Consider the following 27,229-nt stretch of genomic DNA (forward strand, 5'->3'; position numbering starts at 1 on the left):
TAGTCCATACCCCAAGGTGAGCACTTGGGACAGATGAGGCTTTCCCATGGAGGAGAATCATGGTTTGTGATGTGAGGAAGCACTAGCTCCTCCAACTGCCCAAGTCCGAGGCTTACTACTTTTTCACAGGCTGAGATCCAAATGGTAGCTGGGAGATGGTGGCACATGCCTTTAATCTCAGTACCTGGGAGGCAGAAGCAGACAAACCTGTGAGTTCTAGGCCAGCCTGGTCTACAGAGCAAGTTCCAGGACAGCCAGGGCTACACAGAGAAACCCTGTCTCACCCCCGCCACACACCTAAAGAAAGAAATCCAATGGGACAAGACCCCTGAGATGAGAGATAAAAAGCAGTGCCCTAGATGTGGTTGCTCATACTCTAACTCCAGTATTTAGGTAGACTGAATTAGGTTTGGGATTAGAAAAGCTACACGGTGAGTTCCAGCACAACATGGGCTAAAATCTGTCTCAAAATACAAACAAAAGCCGGGCAGTGGTGGCACACATCTTTAATCCCAGCACTCGGCTCTCTGTGAGTTCGAGGCCAGCCTGGTCTTAAAGAGCTAGTTTCAGGACAGGCTTCAAAGTTACAGAAGAACCCTGTCTTGAAAAACCAACCAACCAACCAACCAACCAACCAAACAAACAAACAAACAAACAAACAAATAAAAACAAAAGTAAAGAAACCCAGGGCTTGGCATGGTGGTACACACCTTTATCTCAGTACTTGGGAAACAGAGGCAGGAGATGTGAATTTCAGGCCAGCCAGCTAGCCAAGGCCTGCTGAGAAACCCTATCTCAAAAATCAAAGCAACAGCCAGGAAGTGGTGGTGCAAGCCTTTAATCCCAGCACTTGGGAGGCAGGGCAGGTGGATTTCTGTGAGTTTGAGGTCAGCCTGGTCTACAAGAGCTAGTTCCAGGACAGGTTCTAAAGCTACAGAGAAACCTGTCTCGAAAAACTAAAAAAAAGAAAAAAAAAATCAAAGCAACAATCATAACAAAACCCCAGAACGTAAAACAAGGCAGAAAACTAAGGACCATTCTTACCTAGCTGTGAGCCATGAGTTACAGTAATGACTAGCCTGGCAAAGCACACCCATGTGTGTGATAGTGGCACACATGTTACAGGGGTAACAAACTGAAATATTTAAAATTAAGCCAGGTACTGTTGTGTACACCTTCAATCCCACAGGGTGCAGAGGCAGTAAGATCTCTTTGAGTTTGAAGCAAGCCTGTTCAATATAGTAAAACTGTCTCAAAATAAAAAGCAAACAGTAACAGCAAAATCAACAAAAGATCAGGCAGTTTGGGGGAGTCGAAGCCACAATCCCATTCAACACCATGGCTGTATTCGCAGGCCAGCCTCTGGGTCTCCGCCCACTCTGCCCCACAGGAAGGGCTCTGATGGCTGGAGGTCAGTAGATTAGAGGGCTTAGCTGACCCCATAGCTGTGCCTGTCTCGGGAGGAACGGCAATGGGTGTGTGTGTGAAACTCAGCCACTAAGACTGTCATGCCTTTTGAGACATCTAAAACTTCTTAACACTCCAGCACACCCCCATTCTGCACTTCTGGCTAGCAGTATTCTAGGTACTTGGATGCAAGAAAAGGAGATGGAGCTTCCCTACAAGCCTTATGTTGTAGGGTGGGGACGGCAGGCAGCCATCTTGGTAGTCAACTGTGGACTCCAATGTGGGGAACAGTCCTGCAAGGAGCTCTGTCTGAAGAATACCAACAGCCTCTCACTTGCTGGCACCTGTGTGCTAGCTAGCCTCACTGCCTCTCCCCTGACCCCTCTCAAGAGGATCTCATTATGAAGACCCACTGTCCTGGAAGTCACTTTGAAGATCAGAGATTTTTCTGCAACCTCCACCCCTGCCAGGTGATGGTATCCATTTTTCTTACTAAGTTTCCACTGGTTGGCAATGTCTTCTCCCAAGAGCCGTAAGAGCTAATGAGAGGGCTAATCCGGAAGAGGAGTGATCCCTGCCAAGTGGTTACTGAAATGGCACCTGTACCCAGGCCCTGGATGTGCTCTGTCATAGTCACGCCCTGGCACATTATGTCAGGGTTCTTGCAGAGTGGCTCTGATGTTCATGTTGCCTGTCTGTTCTCTGACTAGCAGGCCTGAGTCAAAAGTTATTATTGTCTCTCTTTTTGTTTTCTTTTGTTTTGTGAGACAGGGTCACACTGTGTAGCCCTGGCTAGCTCAGAACTCAGATCTGCTTGCCTCTGTCTCACACGAGCTGGGATTAAAGGCTGCGCCACCCCTGGGAGGGGTTAGAACCACTGGGCCAAGAAAGGAGTCTGTACCGCGCCTACCGCTCAGTGGTACTAGCATGTTTAAGGTCTTTGGTTCAATCCCCAGAAACACACACAAACACACACAGTCTGTCTCTCAAAACAACAAAAACAAACAAAAACATACCAAACAAAACCCACAAAAACTGCTTGACAGGCAGTGGTGGTTCACACCTTTATTCCCAGCACTGGAGAGGCAGAGGCAAGTGGGCCTGAGTTTGAGACCAGACTGGTCTACATAGTAAGTTCCAGGACAACCAGGGCTATAAAGAGAAACCTCATCTGGGATGGGGGACAAAAAATACAATGTTTTTCCAGACAAGAAGATTCACTCTACCAAGAGTTCAAGATCAGCCCAAGCCACAAGAGATACTCTCTGAAAAAAACCAAAACCAAACCAAAACCAAAACCAAAGGTGTCTGTGCACCAGACTGCCAGACCTATCAAGGCACACACATCAATTACTAGGTCACTCTGTCTAGTCATCATTGCCCATCCACCCTCTTTGTGGCCTGGACAAGGTCTTGTTCTGAACAGCTGTCTTGAAGAGCAGTACTATGAGCTATAGGACCCCTGAACTGAGAAGACTTGTACTAATGCACTGACCAGCCGCGAACTGAGAACAGAAATGTGCACCACCACACCTGGCTCTAATTCAGTTTCTGCAAAGGTGCTGACCCCCCCCCCCCCCCAGTAAAATGCATTTTGAAATGGTCCTGCTTCAGAATGGTACTCACTCTCCCTGGGCCTTCCTACGCCTGAGATCCTCTGCTACATCACAGGGGAGAACTGGCACCCATGAACTTGCTCCCCTGCAAAGTACTTTTTAAACCCATCGCCCCCCCACCCATGTTAAATTAACTCACACTGCCCTTGAACTCCTGACACTTGCCTCCACCTCCAAGTGTGGGGATGACCTGTTTGTGCTCCACCACAGGGAGCCTTCGATTTCTGCACAGTGGACCAGCATTTCCAGGGATGAAAAGAGGTCCTAGAAGTCTGGCACATTTTTCTATGGTAGCAAAGTTAGCATATTAACCCTAGCCTCAGGATCACACTGCCTGCCAGGTTCCCTAACTTGAGACATTCCCAGGAAGTAGACAAAAATAAATAGATAGATAGATAGATAGATAGACAGACAGATAATGTGGCACTGTCTAGGTCTCAAACTTCTTTCAATATTAATGCTTTATTTTGGACTTTGAAGAAAGGACGTGTTCCTCATATGTTGCCACTAATAAACATCAATTTTAGTAAACTTTTTAGTTAGGCAGTGGCACCACACACCTTTGATCCCAGCACTCAAGAGGCAGAGGCAGTAGGATCTCAAATTTGAGGCTAGCCAGGTCTACAGAGTAAATCCCAGGACAGCCAGGACTACACAGAGAAAAACTGTTTTGAAAAAAACAAAGTAAGCCTTCTAAATACAACCAGTTCAGGAATACAACTGTTGATACTTCTCTTAGAGAGTTATTCATTTGATCCATACATTAAAATGTATCCAGACAGCAACAAAACAAAACCCAGCAGAGTGTCTGCATTCACACAGGAAGAGACTGTGCTCATCCGGGCTCATGGTAGACTCCTAGCACCCCACTGGCTGTGAGAATGTAGTCATGGAAAAGCAGTTAGCATGGCAAGCTTTGGCTGGCTTGCCATGTAGTCCAGGCTGGCCTCAATTTGCAGAAATCTACCCACCTCTGCCCCCAAGTGCTGAGATTAAAGTTGTGCACCACCACGCCCAGCATGAGCCCTGTTTGACGGCAGGTATTATGTTTGAGGGCCGTCCCCTGATTAGATTTCTAGGGTAAGATTCTTTAAGATGGGGTCTCACTAGGTAGTCCTGGATGTCAAGGACCTCACTACAGAGATCAGCCCACTTTGGTCTCCCAAGTGCTTTGATGGAAGGCATGTCACCATACCCAGCTTAGGGCAAGATTAAGGGAGTAACAGCTGGTCATGACCCTTAAAGAACAGTTCAGAGGTTCTACCTTGATGAGGAAAGTGCTAATTAGCAAAGATACAGTGGCCAAGGGCAGCAAAGGGCACAGTCTGCATGTGTAACTCAAGAGAAGCCCATGTCTACAGCACCCATTCTTGTCCTGGTGGGCCCTGCGATCCTTTAGAACGCAAAGGGATATAAACACAGCTGGCAGCAGGCCAGGAGGCTGAACAGTCTCCTGACTTAACAAGGCAGGGCTACAGCAGCACTTCTCTCTAGAGGTCCTGAATCCCGGTACTAAGAGACGTATGACTTCAGGGTCACAGGGCAAGCAGTTTCCTGGAGTCTTAGCAGACCTTGTTAGGGTCCTTCCTCCTACTGTACTGCTGCTTGCCAGGCCACTTGTCCTGTGACTCCCCGCCCCCCCCCTGCTTAGTCACGTGCTTCCTTCCACCGTGCTCTCCTGGGTTTCCAGTCCACAGCGGTCCCACCGCACAGACTGCACTCACCAGTCTTTTCCTTACCTCACTCAGAGTGTTCCCAGAGTCCAGCTAGAGCCTGCAGCAGACCCGCCCCCAGCTGGCCATGCTGTCTAAAGGCCTCTGCTGGGCTCTCTTGTCTTCTAGTGCTCGCTCCTTACGATGAATTCCAAAACAGCTGCTAGAGACGGCTAACAACCAGAAGCACAGCTGGAAAACCCCTGCACCTTGCAGGGAAAAGCAGTTGCCACGAGGCCTAGTGAGTTGTCCTAATCACAGCTCCGCTCTTTTGCAGGCCTTGGGGACTCTGTGTCCTCTGGTGTTCCCAAGATGCTCTGCAATATAGTTTACACTACTTTTCACTATATCCCATTCCAAGCCTTCACTTCTTTTTAAAGGATAGTGTGTGTGTGTTAACATGCACGTGAGTGCAAGTGTCCATGAAGGCCAGAAGTGCTGGATTTACTACCACTCACCTACCAGATATGAATGCTGGAAATTAACCCCTGCCCTCATCAAATGTAGTATGTGCTCCTAACTGCTCAGCATCCTTTCCAGCGTCTTATTCCCACTTCTTGTTTACTGGCTGACTGCTGGAATGGACGCTTCAAGGAGACAGGTATCTGTGTCTTTACTCAACCATGCTGTCTTGAGAGTGACTTGACCACAGCAGACAAGACAACAAACAGCTGTGACTTAAGCGGGAGTCCAGATTTCCTGACCCAGGTAAGAACCAATCAATCAACAGCTAACTAACAACTCTCAATCAATATACCAATATCCCTGTAACATTAGAATGGGACACTAAGTGTCAAGTCCATCACCCTCTATACACCCACGTGGGCTCTGGAACAAGCTACAGAGCTGATTCATGTGTGAATCACAGAGAAGGGAAGGAATATCAGGACCGCATGGAAAAACCCACTCAGTGATGTCAGGGAATGCACGGTCCCCAAACACTAAGCAGCGACTGCCTCTCCTGGGGACTAGGAGGGCTTCACAATGTCCTTCGCCTCTACTCAGCCCAATGGTGGAGGCAAGCAGCATGCTTCAGGACTGCCTTAGACTGAGGCTTCATACACCATTAGGAGACAGTGCAAGATTTTACTGAGAAAAAGTGAATTTTTAATTATCTTGTGAATCTACTTAGAAAAACACACACAAGCAATGTTCACAACTATAAATTTAAACCTTTTGCACTAAAAAAAACCCCAAAAAACACAAAACAAACACAAAACCACAGGCATGAACTGTAAACCTGTATTAATTATCAACTAGTCTTAAGGTTAATTCTTAGCAGTAATTCAGTATTTTCCTTCTTGGCAATTGTAATGTTGTAGCACCAAATGATCTCCCACAGAGGTACTAGTAATGCTGGCTGCCAGTGTAAGGAGCTGTTTTCAATACAGTGCTTCCTTCCCACACACACCATCCACTCACACCACACACAGGAGTCATGTGCAGATGGTGTCCACTCTGACTCCCAGGGCAATGGAAACAAGACAGAGGCACGGGGTCACAGACTTTAATGTAGTGCATTCGTAGAAAAGGCCAGCCTTCGCTCCCAGGCGTGCTCTCGTCCTCAGACTTTAATGTCATGATTTAGAAGATGCAGACGTTATTGCCTAAATATTACTCTATACATTTCCATCAGTGTTCTGGAAAACACCTTAAATTGCTACTTAATTTACACCATAATTACTGGGTTACAGCTTTAGCTCATTGGCAATTTTGGAAGCAATATTTTTGAAAGCTATGGATGTCCCTGATATCCGTTTAAACCGGACCCCATTCAGAGACAGTCTTGGCAGCTTACAGACTTCCATTTCCCACTGCACCAGGTTCTCTGCGTGCCCGTCGCCATGGACACAGAAGAGCAGGAAGCGTTCCCTCTGCTCATAGTCGCAGTTATTGGCATCCAGCACTTTGCGGATCTCCCGCATCATATCACTGGGATCCATGGAACTAGTGGTTTTCATACTCCAGGTGAAGCGCAGTGAGCGAGGTTTTGCCTCTTTGTTTTCATCCTTTTGTTCCGAAGATACATTGCGACTGAAATGTACAGGGGCATGGTGATTTTTAATTGCACTGAAAACAGAATCTTTTCCACCTCACTCACTTGATTATCAATAACTTTAGCACAAATTATAACTGACCCCATGCATCTCACATTTACCAAGAGGCACACGCGTATATCCCCAATCTCTAAACATAAATAACGCACACAAAAATCTACCTGGCTGGGAAATGTCCAGGAGGCAGCTGTACTCCGGTGAGTACTGACCAGCAACCTCCTGCTCTTTCACCTCCAGCTTCTCTATTACTATAGTTATGCTTGACACATGTACCACACAGACCAGAGCTCAAAGGCTGACTCAGCATTCCCAGCTTAGTACTACTGCCCCTCAGTTAGAGGAGTACACAGCTAAGCCACCATCTACCTTGTTGTTTCTCTATTTTATTAAAATTTCAATTTTATAGTTGAAAATATCCAAGTCATAGTCCTGTGGTACTAGCCACTCAGGAGGCTGAGTAGAGATCACAGGAGTCCAGGAGCTTGAAGAAAGCCTGAGTAACAGTGAGGCCCATCTCAAAACAGGGAAAACCAAACACTACAAATACCCACAACTCAGATGATCTAATCCTAATGAAACAGACGAAGAAATGAAATGCTCCAGCCTACTTTTCTGTGGATAACTGAAATGACTGGTCTGCATGAGGTGAGGGCTAAATTGCTACGTTAGACACTCTACAAGTTATAATGGCAAGCATGAGCTTGGCAACAATTTGGGAATAAGGGAACCTTAGGTAAGGAGGCAAACAGCACAAAAACTATGGGCAGTCTGTTGGAGAGTCACAGAGGAGGAGTAAGGCGGCAGACAGGACTGATCGCATACACCTTAGTAACATTCAATGGAAGCAGAAGCAGAGGTTGGGTGTGTGTGCTTTCTCTCTTTTGTGGAAATGGTGGTCTCATGAGGCTCAGGCTGCCCTGCCCTCCTGGTCCCCCTGCTCTACATGCCAAGCACTAGGACCATAGGTGTACGCTACCATGTTTGCTAAGTTTCTATTTTCAACAGGGACATCATCAGCAAACACACAGAGGCAGGAAAGTGCAGAATGTACTAAAGACCACCGCAGAGCACGGATCCACCACCCTGGGTCAGAGTGGCATGGCAAAACCACTAGCCCTCACAGAGCACTTGCACGGCAAACCTTGTGTTGCTCCATACCAGGAAGAAGGTTCCACCATCACCTTCCTGTTGTGCATGGGCAATACACATGGAAAAGCAGAGCCTGCTCTAAGCTGGGACAGGCCCGGGAGGAGACTGCCTATAGCTCACTCCAAGTCTACCGTGAAAAGGCAGTTTACACAGTGCGCAGGGTCTAATAGGGACAGTTGGTCGAGCAGCAGGTGCCACGGAAGATTCTCCCTTGGAACCGTAGCATCATCATAACTTGCACTGGAAAGCATGGTAGGAGGCCTACCACTAGAAATGGAATCCTGAGGCTACCTGTGATTCCACAGGCACAGTGAGTGCTACAGAAAACCCAAAGGCAAACATGAATTTACATAATATCATTTTAAGAGAAACACCACCCTCAGCCTTCCCAAACTTATTCAAGGCATCAAGGCACAAATGTAAAGCAGGGCTGAGGGTGCTCAGGAAGGCTCTCATGGCACACCAGTGCCCTCTTGTGGCTGCTGGCACGCAAAGCTGTCTCCTAGATCCAGCAAGCAGAGTCAGCAGCCTCAAGAACATTCTAGAATCAGAACCTTGCCGCAGCCCCAACCAGGCCCACTGTACTTAAATAACCAAAAACAGCAATGATCATCTAGGCCATAACAATGAGGTAGTTAAGTACTTAGAAAATATTTGAAGTAAAAAGCATTTCCCTCACCTTGAGCCCTCATATCTCCCGTTCCTCTCATATTCAGTTGGAAGCCTCAATGGACAGAACGTAGAAGCAAAGGAAAGTGGAAAAGAGAAAAGAAATCTTACACACTGGTCCACAGCTACCCGTTCATCAACACAAACATCATAAAATGGTATTTCGGTTACCACTAAACTAATTTAAACTCCTCCTCCATCTGACCGCTGATGATTATTCTCCATGAGGACAAAGCCATGGGAAGGGGCAGCTGTACATTCACGTCAGTTTTCTTCCTGCTGTGCACACTCATGGCTTTGAACTACAGCTGCTCGGTTCTATGTTCTATTACCACGCCACACTGTATAACTTCCATTTAAAAAGAAGTGAGGTTATCAGTAGAACTCTACACTCTAATACAACACATTTGTCCAATGAAAATTTGCTATTTGGGAAGATCACCTAAACATCATGAAGTGGCACTTGCAACAAAAAGGGTTTTTTTAATCTCCACTTTTTTTAAAATATTTATTTATTTATTATGTGTACAGCATTCCTTCCATATGTGCCTGCAAGCCAGAAGGGGGTGCCAGGTCTCATTATAGATGGCTGTGAGCCACCATATGGTTGCTGGGAATTGAACTCAGGACCTCTGGAAGAGCAGTCAGTGCTCTTAACCACTGAGCCATATCTCCAGCCCCTTAATCTCCACTTTTTAAGATATCATGTTTCATAAACAAAAAATGTAACCTGGCCTTCCTGAGAGGCACACGAGCAGGAATTAAAACAATAACAGCATCTCTTGATGTAGCCCCGGCTGTCCCAGAATTCAGTATGTAGACTAGGCTGACCTTGAAGCTCACAGGGGTCTGCCTGTCTCTGCCTCCCAGGTGGCATTAGGACATGCACCACCTGGTCAAGCGGCAACCTTCACAGCAGGGTTTCTGCCTTGTATGTGCACATTCCAAGGATGTCAATATCTGTGTTTTGTCAACACCAAAAATATTAACCCACTGGAACCACACTAACTATCATGCCCTAGTACAACAATGACATACGGTCGCCGGGCGGTGGTGGCGCACACCTTTAATCCCAGCACTCGGGAGGCAGAGGCAGGCGGATCTCTGTGAGTTCGAGACCAGCCTGGTCTACAAGAGCTAGTTCCAGGAAAGGCTCCAAAACCACAGAGAAACCCTGTCTCGAAAAAAACAAAAAAACAAACAAACAAAAAAAAGCAATGACATACGGTTTCTTCATTGGGAAGTGACTTTTTAGGCAAAATGCTGTTTGCTCTTCAACTCTCCAAAAATACACAACATTTTTGCTGTGAGACTGTTCACACCTGAGTTTCTAAGTAAGCCAAACCAAATGAAGTAGGAGGATTTTATGCCTGTCTCCAACATTAGAGTATCAGCCACCTTGTCACATAAAGCTTTTGCCAATTCCATTCTCAGTAAAACACTTACCTTCTGCATGCTTTGAAGCTAAATCAGTAATTGTACATGTGATTACTGAACATCTCATTCTTTAAACAGGAGCATGCTAAGTGCTATTAGTACCAAGACAGAATTTATCTGGATGCTAAACGATTCTACTGAAGAAAGAGAGTGCACAAGGCATGCACAGGCCTTCTGCTGAGTGGGTGCTACAATTCCTTTAATATGCCCAACAGAGTTAATCTAGTTCTTTCCAGTTTCCTTTCAAGGATATGAGAATTTAGTTCTTAGCAGAAAGTTTAGTTTTAAAGAAAACAAAAACAAAACAAAACAAAACCAAACAACAACAAAACAGGACCAAAAAGCCAAACCTGGTGTTAATTGCAGGAGCCATTTGGGGTAGGTGGGGTGAGGATTGAAAAGAAAGTGTACATAGAGGAATAAAAGTGTACATATATAAATCCTACCTTTTGATAAACCTGAATGACATGTTTCTAAAAGAAATTAAGCCAAAAAAAAATTAACAAAAAAGACTTGTACAAATTAAACAGAAAATCTAATTAATTATAGAAAGAATGGGAAAACAAACAAACCATGGCTCCTCTTCTGGCCAACAAGCAATAAAAACATTTGTTGAAGAAGTAAAATTATTATAAACATTTAAATTTTGAGCATGTCGTCTTTTAAATTGAAACATAAAAACATGTTTAGCCACAATAACTAAATCTATTAGAAACTTTTAAAAAAGATTTATTATGGATAGTGTTCCTCCTGCATATATGCCTGCAAGCCAGAAGAGGGCACCAGATCTTATTACAGATGGTTGTGTCAACATGTGGTTGCTGGGAATTGAACTCAGGACCTCTGGAAGAGCAGCCAGGGCCCTTAACCTCTGAGCCACCTCAACAGACACTCATTAGAAATGTTTATAAGGTAAAAGTCAGTCTTTATAAAAAATTAACATAATCATGATGTTACTATTAATACAGGGTCTTGCTGTATATATCAAAGGCTGGTCTTGCCCTTACAGCCTGCTTTCAACTTGCCACCATGCCTGTGACTTCAATGTCTTAAAGAAATAACATGTACTTTGCAATTGTAATAAATACCATTTCTCAGATTCCTACAGACTATCTTATGAGCAGAACTCCTTCTTGCCTTCTGCTACATAAACAGACCGAATTACAAGTCCTTTAGACATTAAGAGAATTATCACTGAGCTAGGTGTGATAGCATAAGAAGACAGAGAGGCCAGGCAGGCCTATAAAATCAGTTCCAGAGCCATGGCTATATAGCAAGATCCTGTATTAAAGAGGGTGGGGCTGGTAATGCTGCTTGGTAAAGTGTTTGCCTGGCATGCATGAAAACTCTGGGTTTGATCTCCAGTACTGCATGAAATGGGGGCATGGCTGGGCAGATCTTTGATGTCTTGGAGATAGATAGGCTGATCAGGAAATTCAAGGTCATCCTTGGCTACCTAGTAAGTTTGAAGCCAGTCTGGGCTACATGTAACCCTGTCTCAAAAATGACAAAACCAAACTGAAACCCAACAACAATAACAAAGTTAAGGAGACACATGGCTATGCTGAACAAAGTCTGACAAGATCTCACACACTAAGCACCTTTGGGCAAGTGCAGGCAGGAAAAGCCCAGGGTTGTAATGGATACCACAGACATATTCACCAAACAACATTTTTGGATTTTTCCTCTCTAATTTGGGGTAACTCTGTACTGCTTTTAGGGAAGTCCAAAATTTTGACCTTGTGCACGGCACTGTCATCTCTAACTGTGTTGGGCTCCATTCACAGCTATCCCAGAGTGCATGCAGCCTGGGAACCACAGGTTGGACACACTTGCTTAGACAAACTGGAAAGTGTCTATTAGAGACAACACTGGTACACAGCAGGATAAATACTGTATAGAAGACTGTGCATATAAAATATTTTTAATTAGATGCTACCTATAGATGTTTTTAAAATATTATTTCAAAATGATTATTAGTACCTCCTCTCCTCTCCTCTCCTCTCCTCTCCTCTCCTCTCCTCTCCTCTCCTCTCCTCTCCTCTCCTCTCCTCTCCTCTCCTCTCCTCTCCTCTCCTCTCCCTCTCCCTCATTTTACTGGCATGTATGATAGTGTTGAATTCCCTAAACTGGAATTACAGACAGCTGTGGGGTGCTGGGAATTGAATCTGGGTCCTCTGGAAGAGCATCCAGTGTTCCTAATCGCTGGGCCATCTCTCCAGCTCCGACAACAATGTCTTTTAAAAATTATATATTTTAGGTGTATGTGTATTTGCCTGCATTATGTAAGTGTACCACAAGTATGCAGGCCCAAGAAGGCCAGAAGGAGATGGGCTCTGTAAAACCAGAGCAGTACACAGTCATCAGCAACTGTGTGGATGCTGGGAATGGAACACAGGTGGTCTGAAGAGGAGGATAAAGAATTTCAAATGTAGTGTCAAGGATTTTTTTTTTTTTTGGTTTTTCGAGACAGGGTTTCTCTGTGGCTTTGGAGCCTGTCCTGGAACTAGCTCTGTAGGCTGGTCTCGAACTCACAGAGATCCGCCTGCCTCTGTCTCCTGAGTGCTGGGATTAAAGGCGTGCGCCACCATCGCCCGGCTCAAGGATTTTTTTTTAAAGATTTATTTATTTACATATATGAGTGTACTGCCTGCATGTGCACTTGCAGGCCAGAAGAGGGAATTGGATTCCAATGCAGATGGTTGTGAGCTACCATGTGGTTGATTTGATGGAAATTGAATCCAGGACCTCTGAAAGAACAGCCAGCGCTCTTGGCTCAAAAGCCAGCCCCTATATTTTGGTAACTATTATTATTGGCTTTAGCTTTTTCATTTTTCAAGACAGGGGTCTGAGACCCTATATAGCCCTGGCTTTTGTAGAACTCACTCTGTAAACCAGATTGCTGATTGGTCTCAAGGTCAGAAATCTGCCTGCCTCTGCCTCCAAGTGATGGGATTAAAGAAATATAGAAAAATCCTTGGGGCTGGAGAGATGGCTCAGCGGTTAAGAGCATTGCCTGCTCTTCCAAGGTCCTGAGTTCAATTCCCAGCAACCACATGGTGGCTCACAACCATTTGTAATGGGGTCTGGTGCCCTCTTCTGGCCTGTAGGCATACACACAGACAGAACATCGTATACATAATAAATAAATAAATAAATATTAAAAAAAAAATCCTTGCACTCAGGGGGCAGAGATAGGCAGATTTCTGTGAGTTCAAGGTCAGCCTGACCAACAGAGACAGAGTTCCAGGACATCCAGGACTATACAGAGAAACTCTGTTTAGAAAAACAAACAAAAATTCTACCTCAAATAAAAAGTAAAGAAACTGGGAGTAGGGTGGTTGGTGAGATTGCTTGATGGTTAAGAAAACTAGATACTCTTGCAAAGGAAGTAGGTTTAATTCCTGACACCCACAAGGTAGTTTATAAGTATCTGCAACTCAGGTTCCAGGGGATCCAATGCCTTCTTTTTGATTTTTGTGGGCATCAGACATGCACAGACATACATGCAGGCAAAACATTCATACATATAAAATAAAATTTAGGTGCTAGAGAGATGGCTGCATCTTGCTCCTCCATAGGTCCTAAGTTTACTTCCCAGCAGCATCCACACGGTGGCTCACAACCATCTATATTAGGATTTGATGATCACTTCTGGTATGCATGTGTATATGCAAATAATAATAAAAAAAAACCTTAAAAATCTTAAAAAAACCAAACAAACCCCAAACTACTAGAGGTGTCTATAACTTATAAAAATGGTGATTATCTATATTTTGTTTAAACAAGAAACTGTAATTTCTGTTCAAACACTGTATGGCATGAACCAAGTGCAACTAGAAAATGAACAGACAGCTCCTCACTGACCCTGGTGAGCAGCACTGCACTCAATGGGTGCTTCTGCAGCCACGAAGAGTTGGCTCAGACACATTTCTGGTTTAAGATATAAAATTGTGCCTAATCTTTCTGAATCTCATCTTTATTCTTCTACAGAATGTGGAACATCTATCCATGTACAGGACAGACTGGCGATGAAATAAAAATATGGTAGAGAGGACTAGGGAACAGATTATTAATATAGATGAATATACTGTTCAGCATAAATACGTGTGTATTACTTAGAGATACCTGTCAGGGAATATTATTTCAGGGTGTGTGACTTTTTTATGCAGCATCTGTTTAACTCTGTGAAGTTGTGATTCTTGGCCTGCCTAAAACACCTGATGGTCTAATAAAGAGCAGAATGGCCAATAGCAAGGCAGAAGCTAGGCTAGGCGGGCTGAGAGACAGAGTATAAATAGGAGAGGTTAGGAGACTGAGCAGTAATAAAAAAAGGACAGCAGGACAGCAGGGGCCAGCAACCCACGGAATAAGAATGAAAGATATACAGAAGTAAGAGAAAGATAAAAGCCCAGAGGCATAAGGTAGTCAGGATAATTTAAGAAAAGCTGGCAAAAACAACAACAACAACAAAAAACAACCAAGCTATATCTAAAAAATCTCTGTGTGTGATTTATCTGGGATCTGGGTGGTGGGCCCCTCAAAACGCCAAAAGAGTAAGACATCACTCAACAAATACCACACATATGTATGATATAGAGGTTCACATGATATACAAATATATACGTATATAGAAAACAACTAATTGGGGTGGGGGCTGGAAAGACGACTTGGTGGTTAAGAGCACTGGCTGATTTTCCAGAGGACTGGGGTTCAAGTCTCAGCACCCACATGGCAGTTTACAACTGTCTGCGACTCCTGTTCCAGGGAATCTGACACCCTCACACAAACATACATGTAGGCAAAATACCAATGCACATAAAATACAAATAAATTATTTTTAAAAAAAAAAACACTATGTAGCCAGATGTGACCTTGAATAACTTTACCCTCTAGTGCCCCGGAGCCAGAGGCAGATTGCGGGTGAGCCTCTGTGAGTTCCAGGCCAGACTGGCTTGCAAAGCAAATTCTAGGTCACAAATACCCAGAGATATTGTCTCAAGAACTAGAATGAGAGCCAGAGGTTGTTCAGTGGTTAAGAGCACTTGCTGTAAGAGAGGACCTACGTTTGATCCTCAGAACCTACATGATGGCTCACAACCATCCAACTCCAGTTCCAGGAATTTGACATCCTCTTCTGTCCTCCTTGGGCACCAGTCATGCATGTGGTTGTGCACAGAAACACATTTGAGCAAAACACCCGTACACATAAAACAAAATAAAATCAGTATGAACAACAACAACAAAAAAATCCAAAACAACCAAAAAACCCAAACCAAACAAACTAGATATGCAGAGATATCTACCCACGTCTAATATCCATGTGTGCTATGTGCCAGGTAAGCTTGTGTGACAAGTGCCATCCTGACAATCCAGTCTTTGGCCTTTTTTTTTTTGGTTTGTTTGTTTGTTTTTCCTTGCATGATCTATGCTTTTATGTTTTTTTTTGAGTTTCTTAAGACAGGGCTTCTCTGTGTATGTAGCCTTGGCTGTCCTAGAACTTGCTCTGTAGACCAGGCTGGACTCCAATTCAGAGATCTGTCTGCCTTTGCCTCCTGATATGAATCCATGGTTATGTGGTGTGTGCAGACGTGTGCTCAGAGGCCAAAGGACAATATCAAGTACCTTGCTCTATTATTCTACACCTCATTCTTCTGAGACAGAACCCACTCTTTTCTTCCTCCCTCCCTTCACTGTATATGTAAGGGTGTTTTGCCTGCTTGTAAGTGCATACAGAGGCCAGAAGAGGGCACTGATGAAGAGAGGATAGGATCCTCTGGAACTGGAGCTATACCTAATTGAGAGCTGCCATGTGTGTGTTGGGAACCGAAGCTGATCTAAAAGAGCAGCAAGTGCTCTTAAAAAAGGAATTTTACTGAACCTGGAAAAAGTGTAGTAGACAGTAAGCCTCAATGACTGTCTTGTCTCTGCTAACCACAGCAGCGGTCAAAGGCATGAGCATCGAGTCTGTGGATTTTTACGTGGGTGTTGGTCTTCATACTTGTTTAGGAAGCACTCTTACTGAGCTACCACTACAACCACCATGTGCTGGTATTTCAAATCAATGATAGTCTCTCAGAGAGCACAAAGGAGAAATAAATGGGAGGACTTTCATGATGGTTAGGTGAGACAGCTCAGTGGGTAAGGTACTTGCTATTGAGCCAGACATGGAAGAGATAGATGTTTTCATATTTAGAGACAATCACAGTAGATGTGTTTTTCTCGGTGTCTGCTAAGCTGCAATAGATATGTCATGTGGACAGGTGTCTGAACAATACAAACAATAATTAAAGATGATAAATTCTACGTAAGCACTAAACAACTTTTAGTATTGTGAAAAGATGCTGAGTTCTGTAATTCTACTTTAAAGCTATAAAGTCTAAAGCTGGATACACATGAGCTAAAGGAGGAAAGATAAGAATCCAGGCAGCATTTACTTTTTCTCTTTGTATTTGCTCCAACAGAACCAGCAGTACATAACACTTACCTCCTTGTGAGTTTTGAAGTTAGTTTACTAAAAAGATTAGTGGAACCTCGGCTTCGAGTCTGGGACAGTGGTGTGGCTTCGTGGGACAAGCTGGGTGAGGCAGGTGGGCCATTATATGTTGCAGTTCGCCGCTCCCGAGGTTGGCCGTGGAAAGTGCTACGGCTGGCTGTGCCTCTTGGAAAGCGAATCCGATCTGGGGTGGTCGCACTGCTAATACTGTGGGTGGAAGCAACTGGAGTTCTCTGATCTGGAATAGTGCTAGGAAAACAGAAAAAGAGACATCTCTGTTCCCAAAATCGTAACATGAAAGTTTATAAGCACAACATACCTTTTACACATAATGAATTAATCAGCCATTGGGAATCAAGATCCAAAGGGTATTTTAAAACAGGATTTAGGAGCAAAACGTAAGCTCAGTGGGGAAGATACCAAAGGAACAGGACAAGAGACAAAGCTCAGAAAGTTCAGGGATACCATATATGCACATTTCAAGGACAAGAGTAATGTGGGGTGAAGAACGGCTAACTTAAACTTTCCCCCTCTATTTCCCTTCAAGCTGCTTACACAGAGAACTGTGCCAAAAGGAAAGAAAGGCTTGCATGTGAAAAGGAACAGGCAACCAAAAAATTTGTAGAAGCACACAGATGGCATAAATATAAAATCCCACATGCTGAAACCAAGTTGGGGTAGGGGTTTCTTAGACCGTCTGTAGTATGCCAAGGCATGAAGACAGGCATATATACATACACATACACAGACACATACAGACACAATGAAACAGCATGTGCTTAAATAAACTATATGGAAGAACAACATCTTTTGGACAACTGTAACAAAATCTTGAACCATAAAATCCACAGCACAAAATTAAGCAGCAGTGGGTACACATTAGCTTTACAAGGAATGTGCGTTTTCTTACATAGCCTTGAAGTTATCTCCTTCACTGTCTATTGGAGGTAACATCATCTTGGGGTGCCCAGAGGCTGACATGGACATCGACTTCTGATGTCTCAGCCGACAGGTAGATGTGGCACAGAGTGAGGCAGGGCTAGCTGCATAAGCGAACACTTCTGTCAGGCTGGGAGAGGGTTTGGGTTCAGGCAGAGGCAGAAACAACAGTGTGATGGAACAGTGACCAAAGAGCAGCTTGCTGTCTGTCTAATGCATACAACCTTCTCCCCAGACCCCTGCAGACCTCCAGAGAGCAGGAGTTCTTCTCTCACTTGTTTGGGGATTCTGGGCCAATTGCTGGCCCGCAGCTGCTTTTGCAAACAGTAGTTTAAAGGGTGTCAGGTCCCCTGGAACTTGAGTTACAGATAGTTGTAAGCTGCTATGGGGGTGCTGAGAACTGAACCTGGGTCCTCTGGAAGAGCAGTTAGTGCTCTTACCCACTGAGCCATCTCTCCAGCCCCTCCCCGAAGTTCATTATCTTAAAGAATGTAACAGTCTCCATGTTTAAATACTTGTTGTATATGTGCCTTCCAAGCTCTGCCTGAAACAGAACACACCCTAAAGACGTCTCTATGCAAATGTAGGTGGTAAAATGAATGTGGCACAAGCACATAGTATGTTTCACCTTTTCCCTTTCAAATGAATGACTGAAGTAATGGGTACAGAAACTTGTTATTATACACCAGAGTATCCTACATCATTTGAACAACACAGTTTAGAACTTTCCCACTCAGAAGACATTTTCTCCCTTCTTATATAGATGGGAAAACTCAGCATATGGACTATTTATAGAAAGAGTATGATACTGATTTAAAGCCTTCAGTGTTACCTTGCATAATAGCTTCAAACAAACACCCACATAAAGTAGTACCCTAAGACCTGCTTTCTCTTTTTGCCTTCACATGGGTTCCGGAAATCAAACTACAGTTACTAGGTTTGCACGGCAGATGACAAATGCCTTTGACCTGCTGAGCTGCCTCGCGGGCTCAACTCTTGCACTCTTGTCTGTTCAGGCCCAGACAGCAATCATACACTGATTGCTCTAGCCAGCTGCTGACAATTTTGACCAAACTGGGAGCAAGGATCAACAAGTGCTTGGAACACAGTAAGAAAAGCAGGAGCTGTTTGACATCTCTGGAGAACATATGTTGTCTTAAAGACTTGCGAGAAGCAAAGGACTTTGGTGCACAGCAAGAGACTGTTCTCTTTTCCCAAGAAGCAGCTGCAGGAGAGACTAGACCTACAGGAACACAAAGGCATGAAGAGAGCATGTGCAGATACTCCGCAGCACTGCCTGGATCCTCCTCGAAGTACAAGAACTAGCTAAGGGAAAGTATAATTCACATTTGAATTATTAACTATTTGATTAAAATCATTTTTATTATATTAAAATTGTATGTGTATTTGAGTGAATATGCCCATAAACTCTAGAGTAGCATACTAGGTCTCCCGCAGCATTAGTTAGAATTCTGGTCCTCTATAAGAGCAATAAATGCTCTGAACTACTGGACCATCTCTCCAGTCTACCACCCTCCACTCACTTAAGAGATCCAACTGCTCTGCCTCCCAAGTGCTATTGTTAAACGTGTGCATCACTACTGTCTGGCATACCTGTTTTGGTTTTGATTCTTAAATCAATCAATCAATCTATCTATCTATCTATCTATCTATCTATCTATCTATCTATCTATCTATCTATCTATCTATCTATCTATCTATCTATCTATTATGTAAACAGTGTTCTGTCTGCATGTATTCCTGCGGGCCAGAAGAGGGCACCAGCTCTCATTACAGATGGTTGTGAGCCCCCATGTGGTTGATGGGAATTGAATTCTAGAAGAGTAGCCAGTGCTCTTAGCTGCTGAGCCATCTCTCCAGGCTCAATATAGTTGTTTTTAACATCTATCTATCTACATTAGGCCTAACATCTTAAGTTAGTGTTAGCTAAATTTCAAACTGGTACAATCAAATTCTAACAGAAACAACAAAAAACTATTCATGACACAGTCCCTACACTAATCGTAACAGCAACATATTCTAGAAGTTCAAGCTGGTTGCCATAAAAAATGCAAAAGGTGCCAGGAGGTGGTGGCTCATATCTTTAATCCCAGCACTTGGAAGCAGAGGGAACAGAATGAGTTCCAGGACAGCCAGAGCTACAGAGAAACCCTGTCTTGAAAAGCCAAAAACAGGGGAGGGCTGGAGAGATGGCTCAGTGGTTAAGAGCATTGCCTGCTCTTCCAAAGCTCCTGAGTTCAATTCCCAGCAACCACATGGTGGCTCACAACCATCTGTAATGAGGTCTGGTTCCCTCTTCTGGCCTGCAGATATACACACAGACAGAATATTGTATACATAATAAATAAATAAAATAAAAAAAAAGAAAAGCCAAAAAACAAACAAACCCAAAAAAGTATTCATGATTAATCATAAGTAATCTAGTCCACAACAATCTCTAAAAGCAAGATAACAGAGTTATATTCTTAATAGTTTGGGTCTGAGGGTGGGGCTTTTTTTTTAAGATGAGTCTTTAAGATCCTCCTGCCTCGGGCTGGAGAGATGGCTCAGAGGTTAAGAGCACTGACTGCTCTTCCAGAGGTCCTGAGTTCAATTCCCAGCAACCACATGGTGGCTCACAACCATCTGTAATGAGATCTGGTGCCCTCTTCTGGCATGCAAGCATACATGAGAAAAAATGTTGTATACATAATAAATAAATAAATCTTTAAAAAAAAAAAGGTCCTCCTGCCTCTTGCCTTACAAGTGTTGTGATCACATGTATGTGCCACCAGCCCTGGCCTCATTTAAAAAATCCAATATAAATAGTGGTTTTCTTTTTTTGTTGTTGTTTCGGGCTAGCATTTTTCTGTCCCTTAGATTCAGAGATCTGCCTGCCTCTGCCTCCCAAGTGCTGGCATTAAAAGGCGTGTGCCACCACCAAGCAGCCAACAGTGCCTTTTTTTTTGGTTGTTGTTTTGAGAAAGTGTTCCTCTGTCTCATTGCCCTGGCTGTCCCAGAACTCACTCTGTAGACCAAGTCGGCCTTGAACTCACAGAGATCTGGCTTCAGAGTAGTGGGATTAAATATGTGCACCTCCTCTGCCTCGCAAAATAGTGCTTTTCTTAACATTCAAGCAAAATGAAACTGTTGGAAACAGGCAAAAACACCTTGTCCTAAGAACTGCCATTTTGACTTCAAACTCCATTTTACCTGTAGGGTGAAGCAAAGTTCATATTCCCGAGCCATAGAGGGACTGGGGGCTTTCCAAGAGATGATCAACCCCTCCTTTAGCAATAGAAAGTCTGTTTTGCTCTTTAGGTTTCTAAAACTATGGCTGTTCCCAACAACAAAATGAATAAATAAAATCTGATTAGTTGGATTGATAAGCTTACACTCTGTGTCAGCTGACAATACTGGAACCCATAGGGAAAGCCCCTCTTCTTTGAATCCTGATTGGTGGAAAAATATAACTGTAATTTGGAACAGATGTTTGTGGGTTTTGTGCTTATATACTTGCTGCAATGAATGACTGGGGACATAGTCAGCTCGAGTCTGCACTGTTATCCCTGATTGGTCAGTCTCCATGGTACTGTTCAGTAATAAATCTTGCTTTTCAGAACTTCTTGTGTCTGCTTGGATTGATTTAGAGCCTCATAGCCAAAACAAAACCAACATTTTACACAGTGTCATGTTAGTTTTATGTCAACACACAAGCTATAATCATTTGGGAATAGGAACTCACAAATGAGAAAAACCTCCATAAGACTGGCATACAGGCAAGTCTGTCAGGCATTTTTTTGATTAATGACTGATGTGCAAAGGCCCAGCCCACTGTAGGTGCTGCCACCCCTTGGGAGGTGGGTGGTCCAGGGCTGTATGAGAAAGCAAGCTGTGCAAGCCAGTATGTAGCACTACTCCATGGCCTTTGCTTCGGTTCCTGCCTCCAGGTCTGTGCTCTGGACTGTGATGGACTGCCGTAACCTGTTAGGTGCAATAAACCCTTTCTTCCTCTTCTAGTTGCTTTGATCATGGAGTTTTATCACAGCAACAGAAACCTTGAGACATGCCTCAACTATTTTATGTTGGAATTGATTTCCTTTTTCTTTCTTTTTAAGATTAATTTACTTTTATTTTATGTGCATTGGTGTTTTGTCTGCATGTATGTCTGTGTAAGCCTGGAACTGGAGCTACAGACAGTTGTGAGCTGGTATATGGGTGCTAGGAATTGAACCTGGGTCCTCTAGAAGAGCAGCCAGTGCTCTTAACTGCTGAGCCATCTCTCTAGGCCCCTACCTTTCCTTTTTTGAAGCTCGAATCCACTAAAGGCTGCCAAGAAACAGTTCTGATAGCTCACACCAAAATTCAATGTGAAGTCTTTTGCTGCTCAGTAAAAGCATACTCAACAGCTGGGCTTACAGTTCCAGTTACTCAGCAGGATGAAGCTAAAAGATTGGAAGTTCAGGGGCTGGAGAAATGGCTATTCTTCCATAGGACCTGGGTTCAATTTCCAGCACCCAAATGGCAGTTCACCACTGTCTGTAACTGCAATTCCAGAAGTTCTGATACTTTTACACAGACACACATGGAAGCAAAAAACACCAATTAGTACATATACACAAACGCACACAGATCGGAAGTTCAAGGCCTACCTAAGGGAACTTATGAGACACTGTGCAAAAAAGAAGCGCTAATCGTGGTTATATAGTCAGCTCAGTGACAGAGGACGTTCCCAGGCTTAGGGTGAATCTTTAGCAATGGGGAAAACAATAAACAAACAACGAAAAATAACCAAACAGTCAGGCGGCGGTGGTGCACACCTTTAGCACTAGGGGGGCAGATGTAGGCAGATCTATTTGAGATCAAGGTCATTCTCGTCTAAAAGTGAGTTCCAGTAAAGCCAGGGCTGTTACACAGAGAAACCGTGTTTCAAAAAACCAAAATAAATTAAAAAAATATAAAATAAAAGCAAAACCCCAGTGCACATGGCAAGAGGATGAACTTAACTATCTGGTGAGTGTTGCTACTTCAAGTTCAAGTAGAAGAATGAAGCTAGTGAGGGCTTGCTAAGACATGCTTCATGCTTGGTACTATCAGAGGAGATCACTCCTGTGCTAGACTTCTGTACAACCTCATTTGGGAGACAGTCCAGTATATGTAAGACTAAGAATGGAATGGACTAGTTTCACAAGTCAATGGGCACCCTGCAGTACTTGTGTGTGCCGGGTTTTTTTTGTTGGGGGGGGGTGTGTGTGCAAGATGGGGTTTCTCTGGAGCTTTGGAGTCTGTCCTGGAACTAGCTCATGTAGACGAGCCTGGCCTGGGATTAAAGGTGCATGCCACAACTGCCCAGCAGTTCTTGTGTATTTTAAATGAGTAAAGGAATAAAGACCTATAGGTGAGAGAGAAGGAGGCAATCATGATCTAGGAAAGCTGTTCAGGGAATGGCAAATTTCATTCTGCTCAATTTAAGATTAAGCAACAATTCAGGCAGTGATTGCCCATGGCTTGAATCCCAACTCCCAGGAGGCAGATAGATCTTTGTGAGTTTGATGACAGAGCCTGATGTGGGACAATTCTATATTCTGTCAATTATGTTTTAAATAAATGCTGATTGGCCAGTAGCCAGGCAGGAAGTATAGGTGGGGCAAGCAGACAGGAAGTAGAAGTAGGGCAAGGAGAACAGGAGAATTCAGGGAAGGAGGAAGCCCATTCCTCTGTAGTCCTGCCCAGAAGCAAGATGTGACCTGCCCCGCTGAAAAAGGTACTGAGCCACGTGGCTAACATAGATAAGGATAATGTGTTAATATATATTATAAGAGCTAATATGAAGCCTGAGCTAATGGCCTAATCAGTTTATAACCTAATGTAGACTCTCTGTGTGATTTTCTCTGGGACTAAACGGCTGGGGGACTGGGTGGGACAGAAACCCCAACAAGCAAGCCCTCATGTTACAAGAGCCAAAGTTACATTTTAAGTTTTAAATACTACGCCTTAGTGGTCCCTAAACAAAAATGCCTCTGACTTGCAAGGGCAGATAGTTCCTGAATGCTGGAGGATACTGTTTATGGGAGAGAATAAGCGAAGAGTTTTTACTCCCCTAAACAAGTTTGTCTGTCCCATCTGCACCCAATGCTTGATCACATGTGGGTGGGAAGTACGTAAGCAGGAAATGTGTCAGGATATATGCTTGCACCTGACTGGACCTGATGGGAAATGCAATGAATTATGGCTTTTCCTTCTTAAGCGTTGCCATACCTGACTCATTTCTCGGAAACCTGTATATGGACCTGGCCAGAGCCCATCTATATGGCCAGTATTTAATTAAAGCTTGCTTCAAATTTGGCTATAAATTGCTGGGTGGTGGTAGCACAAGCCTTTAATCCCAGCACTCAGGAGGTAGATAGAGGCAGGTGGATCTCTGAGTTTGAAGCAAGCCTGGTCTACACAGGAGTTCCAGGACAGTCAGGGCCACACAGAGAAACTGTCTGGAAAACAAAGCATTTGTTTCTCTGTCTGCTTATTGTCACCCTCCTCCTTTTTGGAATGTCAAATATGCATTTACCTATTTGTCGTTTTCTATCACCTCTACCTTTTTTTTCCCCTCATGATTTTATTTTATGAGCACTGGTGTTTTGCTTGCCTACATGTCTGTGTAAGGGTGTCAGGTCCCCTGGAATCAGAACTACAGACAGCTGTGAGCTGCCATGTGGGTGCTGGGAATTGAACACTGGTCCTCCGGAAGAGCAGTAAGTGCTCCCAACCCCTGAACCATTTCTCCAGCCCCTCACCTCTACCTTTTACAGCCTTGAGACATGGTCTCTCACTGTAGCAGAAGCTCCCTAGCTCCTAGAATCTGTACGTCTACATCCCATAGTGCTGGAGTTACAGGTATGCATAGCCATGATTTGCTTTTTACATTGGTGCTGGAAACTCAAACTCACATCCCTCAAGCTCACAGAGCAAGTGCTCTTTATCTACTGAGTCAGTCCCCAGACTGAGCAAAATATTTTCAATGAATGTTGCTAAGAGAAGCAAACAAGCCCTGGTAGGATACAGAGGACACAACCCCCAAAAGAGGGTATCTTCAGGAGAACACAAAAAAGAAACCGCTGCAAAAAATTAAATAAAGATAAACCAGGTATGGTGGAACACACCTTTAATCCCAGCACTTGAGAGGCAGGCAGCAGATCCCTGAGTTTGAGGTCAGCCTGGTCTACATAGTGAATTTTTCCAGGACAACCAGAGCTATGCAGAGAAGCCATGTGTGTGTGTGTATGTGTGTGTGTGTGTGTGTGTGTGTGTGTATTAAAAAAGACTTTATCAAACTATTTCCAAAGATTGAATAGCGATTTAGGAAAAGTGAGCTGGTGAATTACAAGAACGGTGTGAGAGGGTAAGCGTATGCACAAGCAGAAACTTGAGCAGGGCCTTATACCCTATACCAAACGCTTTTACGAGGTGTGTCTGAGAGCTTGTGCTCAACATGCTTTCTCCTGTTGATGCAGGTCAGGACCCCTGCCAGAGAATGGCACCTCCTACTTTAAAGTCTTAAGGGACTTTTAGTAGTTCAACAACTAAGAAGCTTTTTTTTTTCTTCATGTTGATCACTGATACTAAGAAGCTTTTTAAACAAAAAAACAAGGGCCATGAAACAACAGCTTCTGAGTCCTAGAAGGAATTCCTAACAGAAATTCTAGGCTTCTCTGTTATCTTCTGTTAAGTCACATGTGATCTAGAAAATATTTGAAGGAGTTGAGAATGGAACTGTGATAAAGAAAATCTACCAAGCTGGTGGTAGTGACGCACACCTTTAATCCCAGCACTCAGGAAGCAGAGGCAGGCGAATCTCTATGAATTCATGGCCAGCCTGGTCTACAGAGCGAGTTCCAGGATAAGCTTCAAAGCAATAGAGAAATCCTGTCTCGAAAAACAAACAAAACAATCTACTAATATCAGACTAATAGCAAGAATAAAGGCTGGCACATGGGTAAGTGGATAAGGGCACTTGCTGCCATGCCTGATGACAAGAGTTTCAACTCCTGTACCTACAAGGGGGAAAGAGAGAAAGAAAAAGACTAATTGCTGAAAGTTGTTCTCTATCTAACCTTTATATGCCACCCCCCATCTCTCTCTCTCTGGAAGACTAATGAGGGACTGTCTAGATAAGGCCTATGGGCATGTTTGTAAAAAACTGTCTTAATTATATTAAATGATGTGAGAGACCACTGTGTGTAAATTCCCTGGTTTGCATCCTAAATTGTATCAGTAGAGAGAATGAGCTGATTGCATGCATTCATTTTTCTTTGTTCTTGCCTGTGATGGTGACTAGCTGTTGTTACAAGTTCTGCCTTGCTGGACCCAGCTTTGCGAACCAAGTAACCCTGTCTCCCCTAAAGCTGCTTTCATCAGGGTACTTTATCTCAGTACTCTGGGGGCAAATGACAGCTACTTACATAGTGAGTTCCAGGTTGTGAGACCTATTTCAAAAAAGAACCAACAACAACAAAAATACAACACAAATAAAAACAATCACCTACGCAGAAAAACAAAAAGCTCCACAAAAAACCTGGAATCAGAAAAACACCAGAATATAATATTTTTAAACATTCACTGGGGCTGGAGAGATGGCTCAGTGGTTAAGAGGATTGGCTGTTCTTCTAGGAGACCAGGGTTCAAATTCCAGCACCCACATGGCAGTTCATGACTGTAACTCCAGTTTCAGGGTATCTGACATCTTCACACAGATATATATGCAGATGAAACACTAAGGCACATAAAATAAAAATAATAAAAAAAAAACCCTACTCTGAGTAAGCAAAGGTTAAGAAATAAAGCAAAAAACAATAATACAAAAGACAGAGCGCCCCCTCCCAAATCACTGAAATCAGAAGGTTGGTAAAAAAAAAAAATTCAGTGATAAGGGGTTGGAAAGATGGCTTAGCAGTTAGTACTGGCTGCTCTCCCAAGAGGACCAGGGTTTGATTTCCAGCACCCACATGACAGCTCACACCTGTCTGTAACTACAGTTCTAGGGGAATCTGTAGATATATAAGCAAAACACCCATGCACATAAAATTTTTTTCCCCAATTCACTGATAAACATAATCTTACAAGATAAGCTTAGCTGATCAAAAGTTCTAGAAACCTATGGAAGTGTTTAATAATGGGGGTATGACAGTTAACTTGATAAGATCTAGATTTACTTATGAGACAAGTGTTTTAGAAAAACCTGTAAGGGATTATGTAGATTTGGTTAAGTGAGGTAGGGAGAACAATTTTAGCTGTGGGCTGGGTCCTGGACTGTAAATAGGATAATGAAATTTGAGCACAAGCCCTCATTTCTTCTGTGCATCCTGACTTTGGGTATGACATGAATAGCTACCTCAAGCTCCTGCAGCCATCACTTCCCAACATGATGAACTGTGCCCTCAACTGTGAGCCCAAATAAGCCCTTCATCCATGTTTTTGATGAGGTATTTTGTTCTAGCAATAAGAAAATAATTAACAAAATATGGAGTTTGATCTTTCTCAGGTAATCAGAGGTCACTAGTCATATATTGTTTAAATAATGGGACCAAACAATACAAAAATCAATACAATAAAACAAATTAATGTCAGAAAGCTGGACGGTGGTGAAGCACGCCTTTAATCCCAGCACTTGGGAGGCAGAGGCAGGTGGATCTCTGTGAGTCTGAGGCTAGCCTGGTCTACAAGAGCTAGTTTCCAGGACAGGCTCCAAAGCTA

At 43.6% G+C, this 27,229-nt stretch overlaps 1 protein-coding gene across 6 annotated transcripts in view; it reads right to left on the bottom strand.

Annotated features, from left to right (window-relative positions):
- Window positions 1-6,226: 6,226 nt before the first annotated feature.
- Mark3 (microtubule affinity regulating kinase 3) overlaps window positions 6,227-27,229 on the bottom strand; it is an 85,639-nt gene continuing 64,636 nt past the window's right edge. Inside the window, exons 15-19 of one of the 6 annotated variants that reach the window (XM_075948272.1) lie at window positions 17,454-17,612; window positions 16,535-16,792; window positions 10,494-10,520; window positions 8,621-8,665; window positions 6,227-6,769 (exon numbers count right to left, since the gene is read on the bottom strand). In XM_075948272.1, coding sequence (XP_075804387.1) covers window positions 6,424-6,769; window positions 8,621-8,665; window positions 10,494-10,520; window positions 16,535-16,792; window positions 17,454-17,612 — 835 coding nt within the window. In that variant the 3' untranslated portion in view covers window positions 6,227-6,423. The remainder of the gene's footprint in view (window positions 6,770-8,620; window positions 8,666-10,493; window positions 10,521-16,534; window positions 16,793-17,453; window positions 17,613-27,229) is intronic. The other 5 variants (XM_075948269.1, XM_075948267.1, XM_075948270.1 and 2 more) reach the window with 5 other exon arrangements.

This window comes from Microtus pennsylvanicus, chromosome 14 (genome assembly GCF_037038515.1).
Source record: "Microtus pennsylvanicus isolate mMicPen1 chromosome 14, mMicPen1.hap1, whole genome shotgun sequence".
NCBI classification, from domain to species: domain Eukaryota; kingdom Metazoa; phylum Chordata; class Mammalia; order Rodentia; family Cricetidae; genus Microtus; species Microtus pennsylvanicus.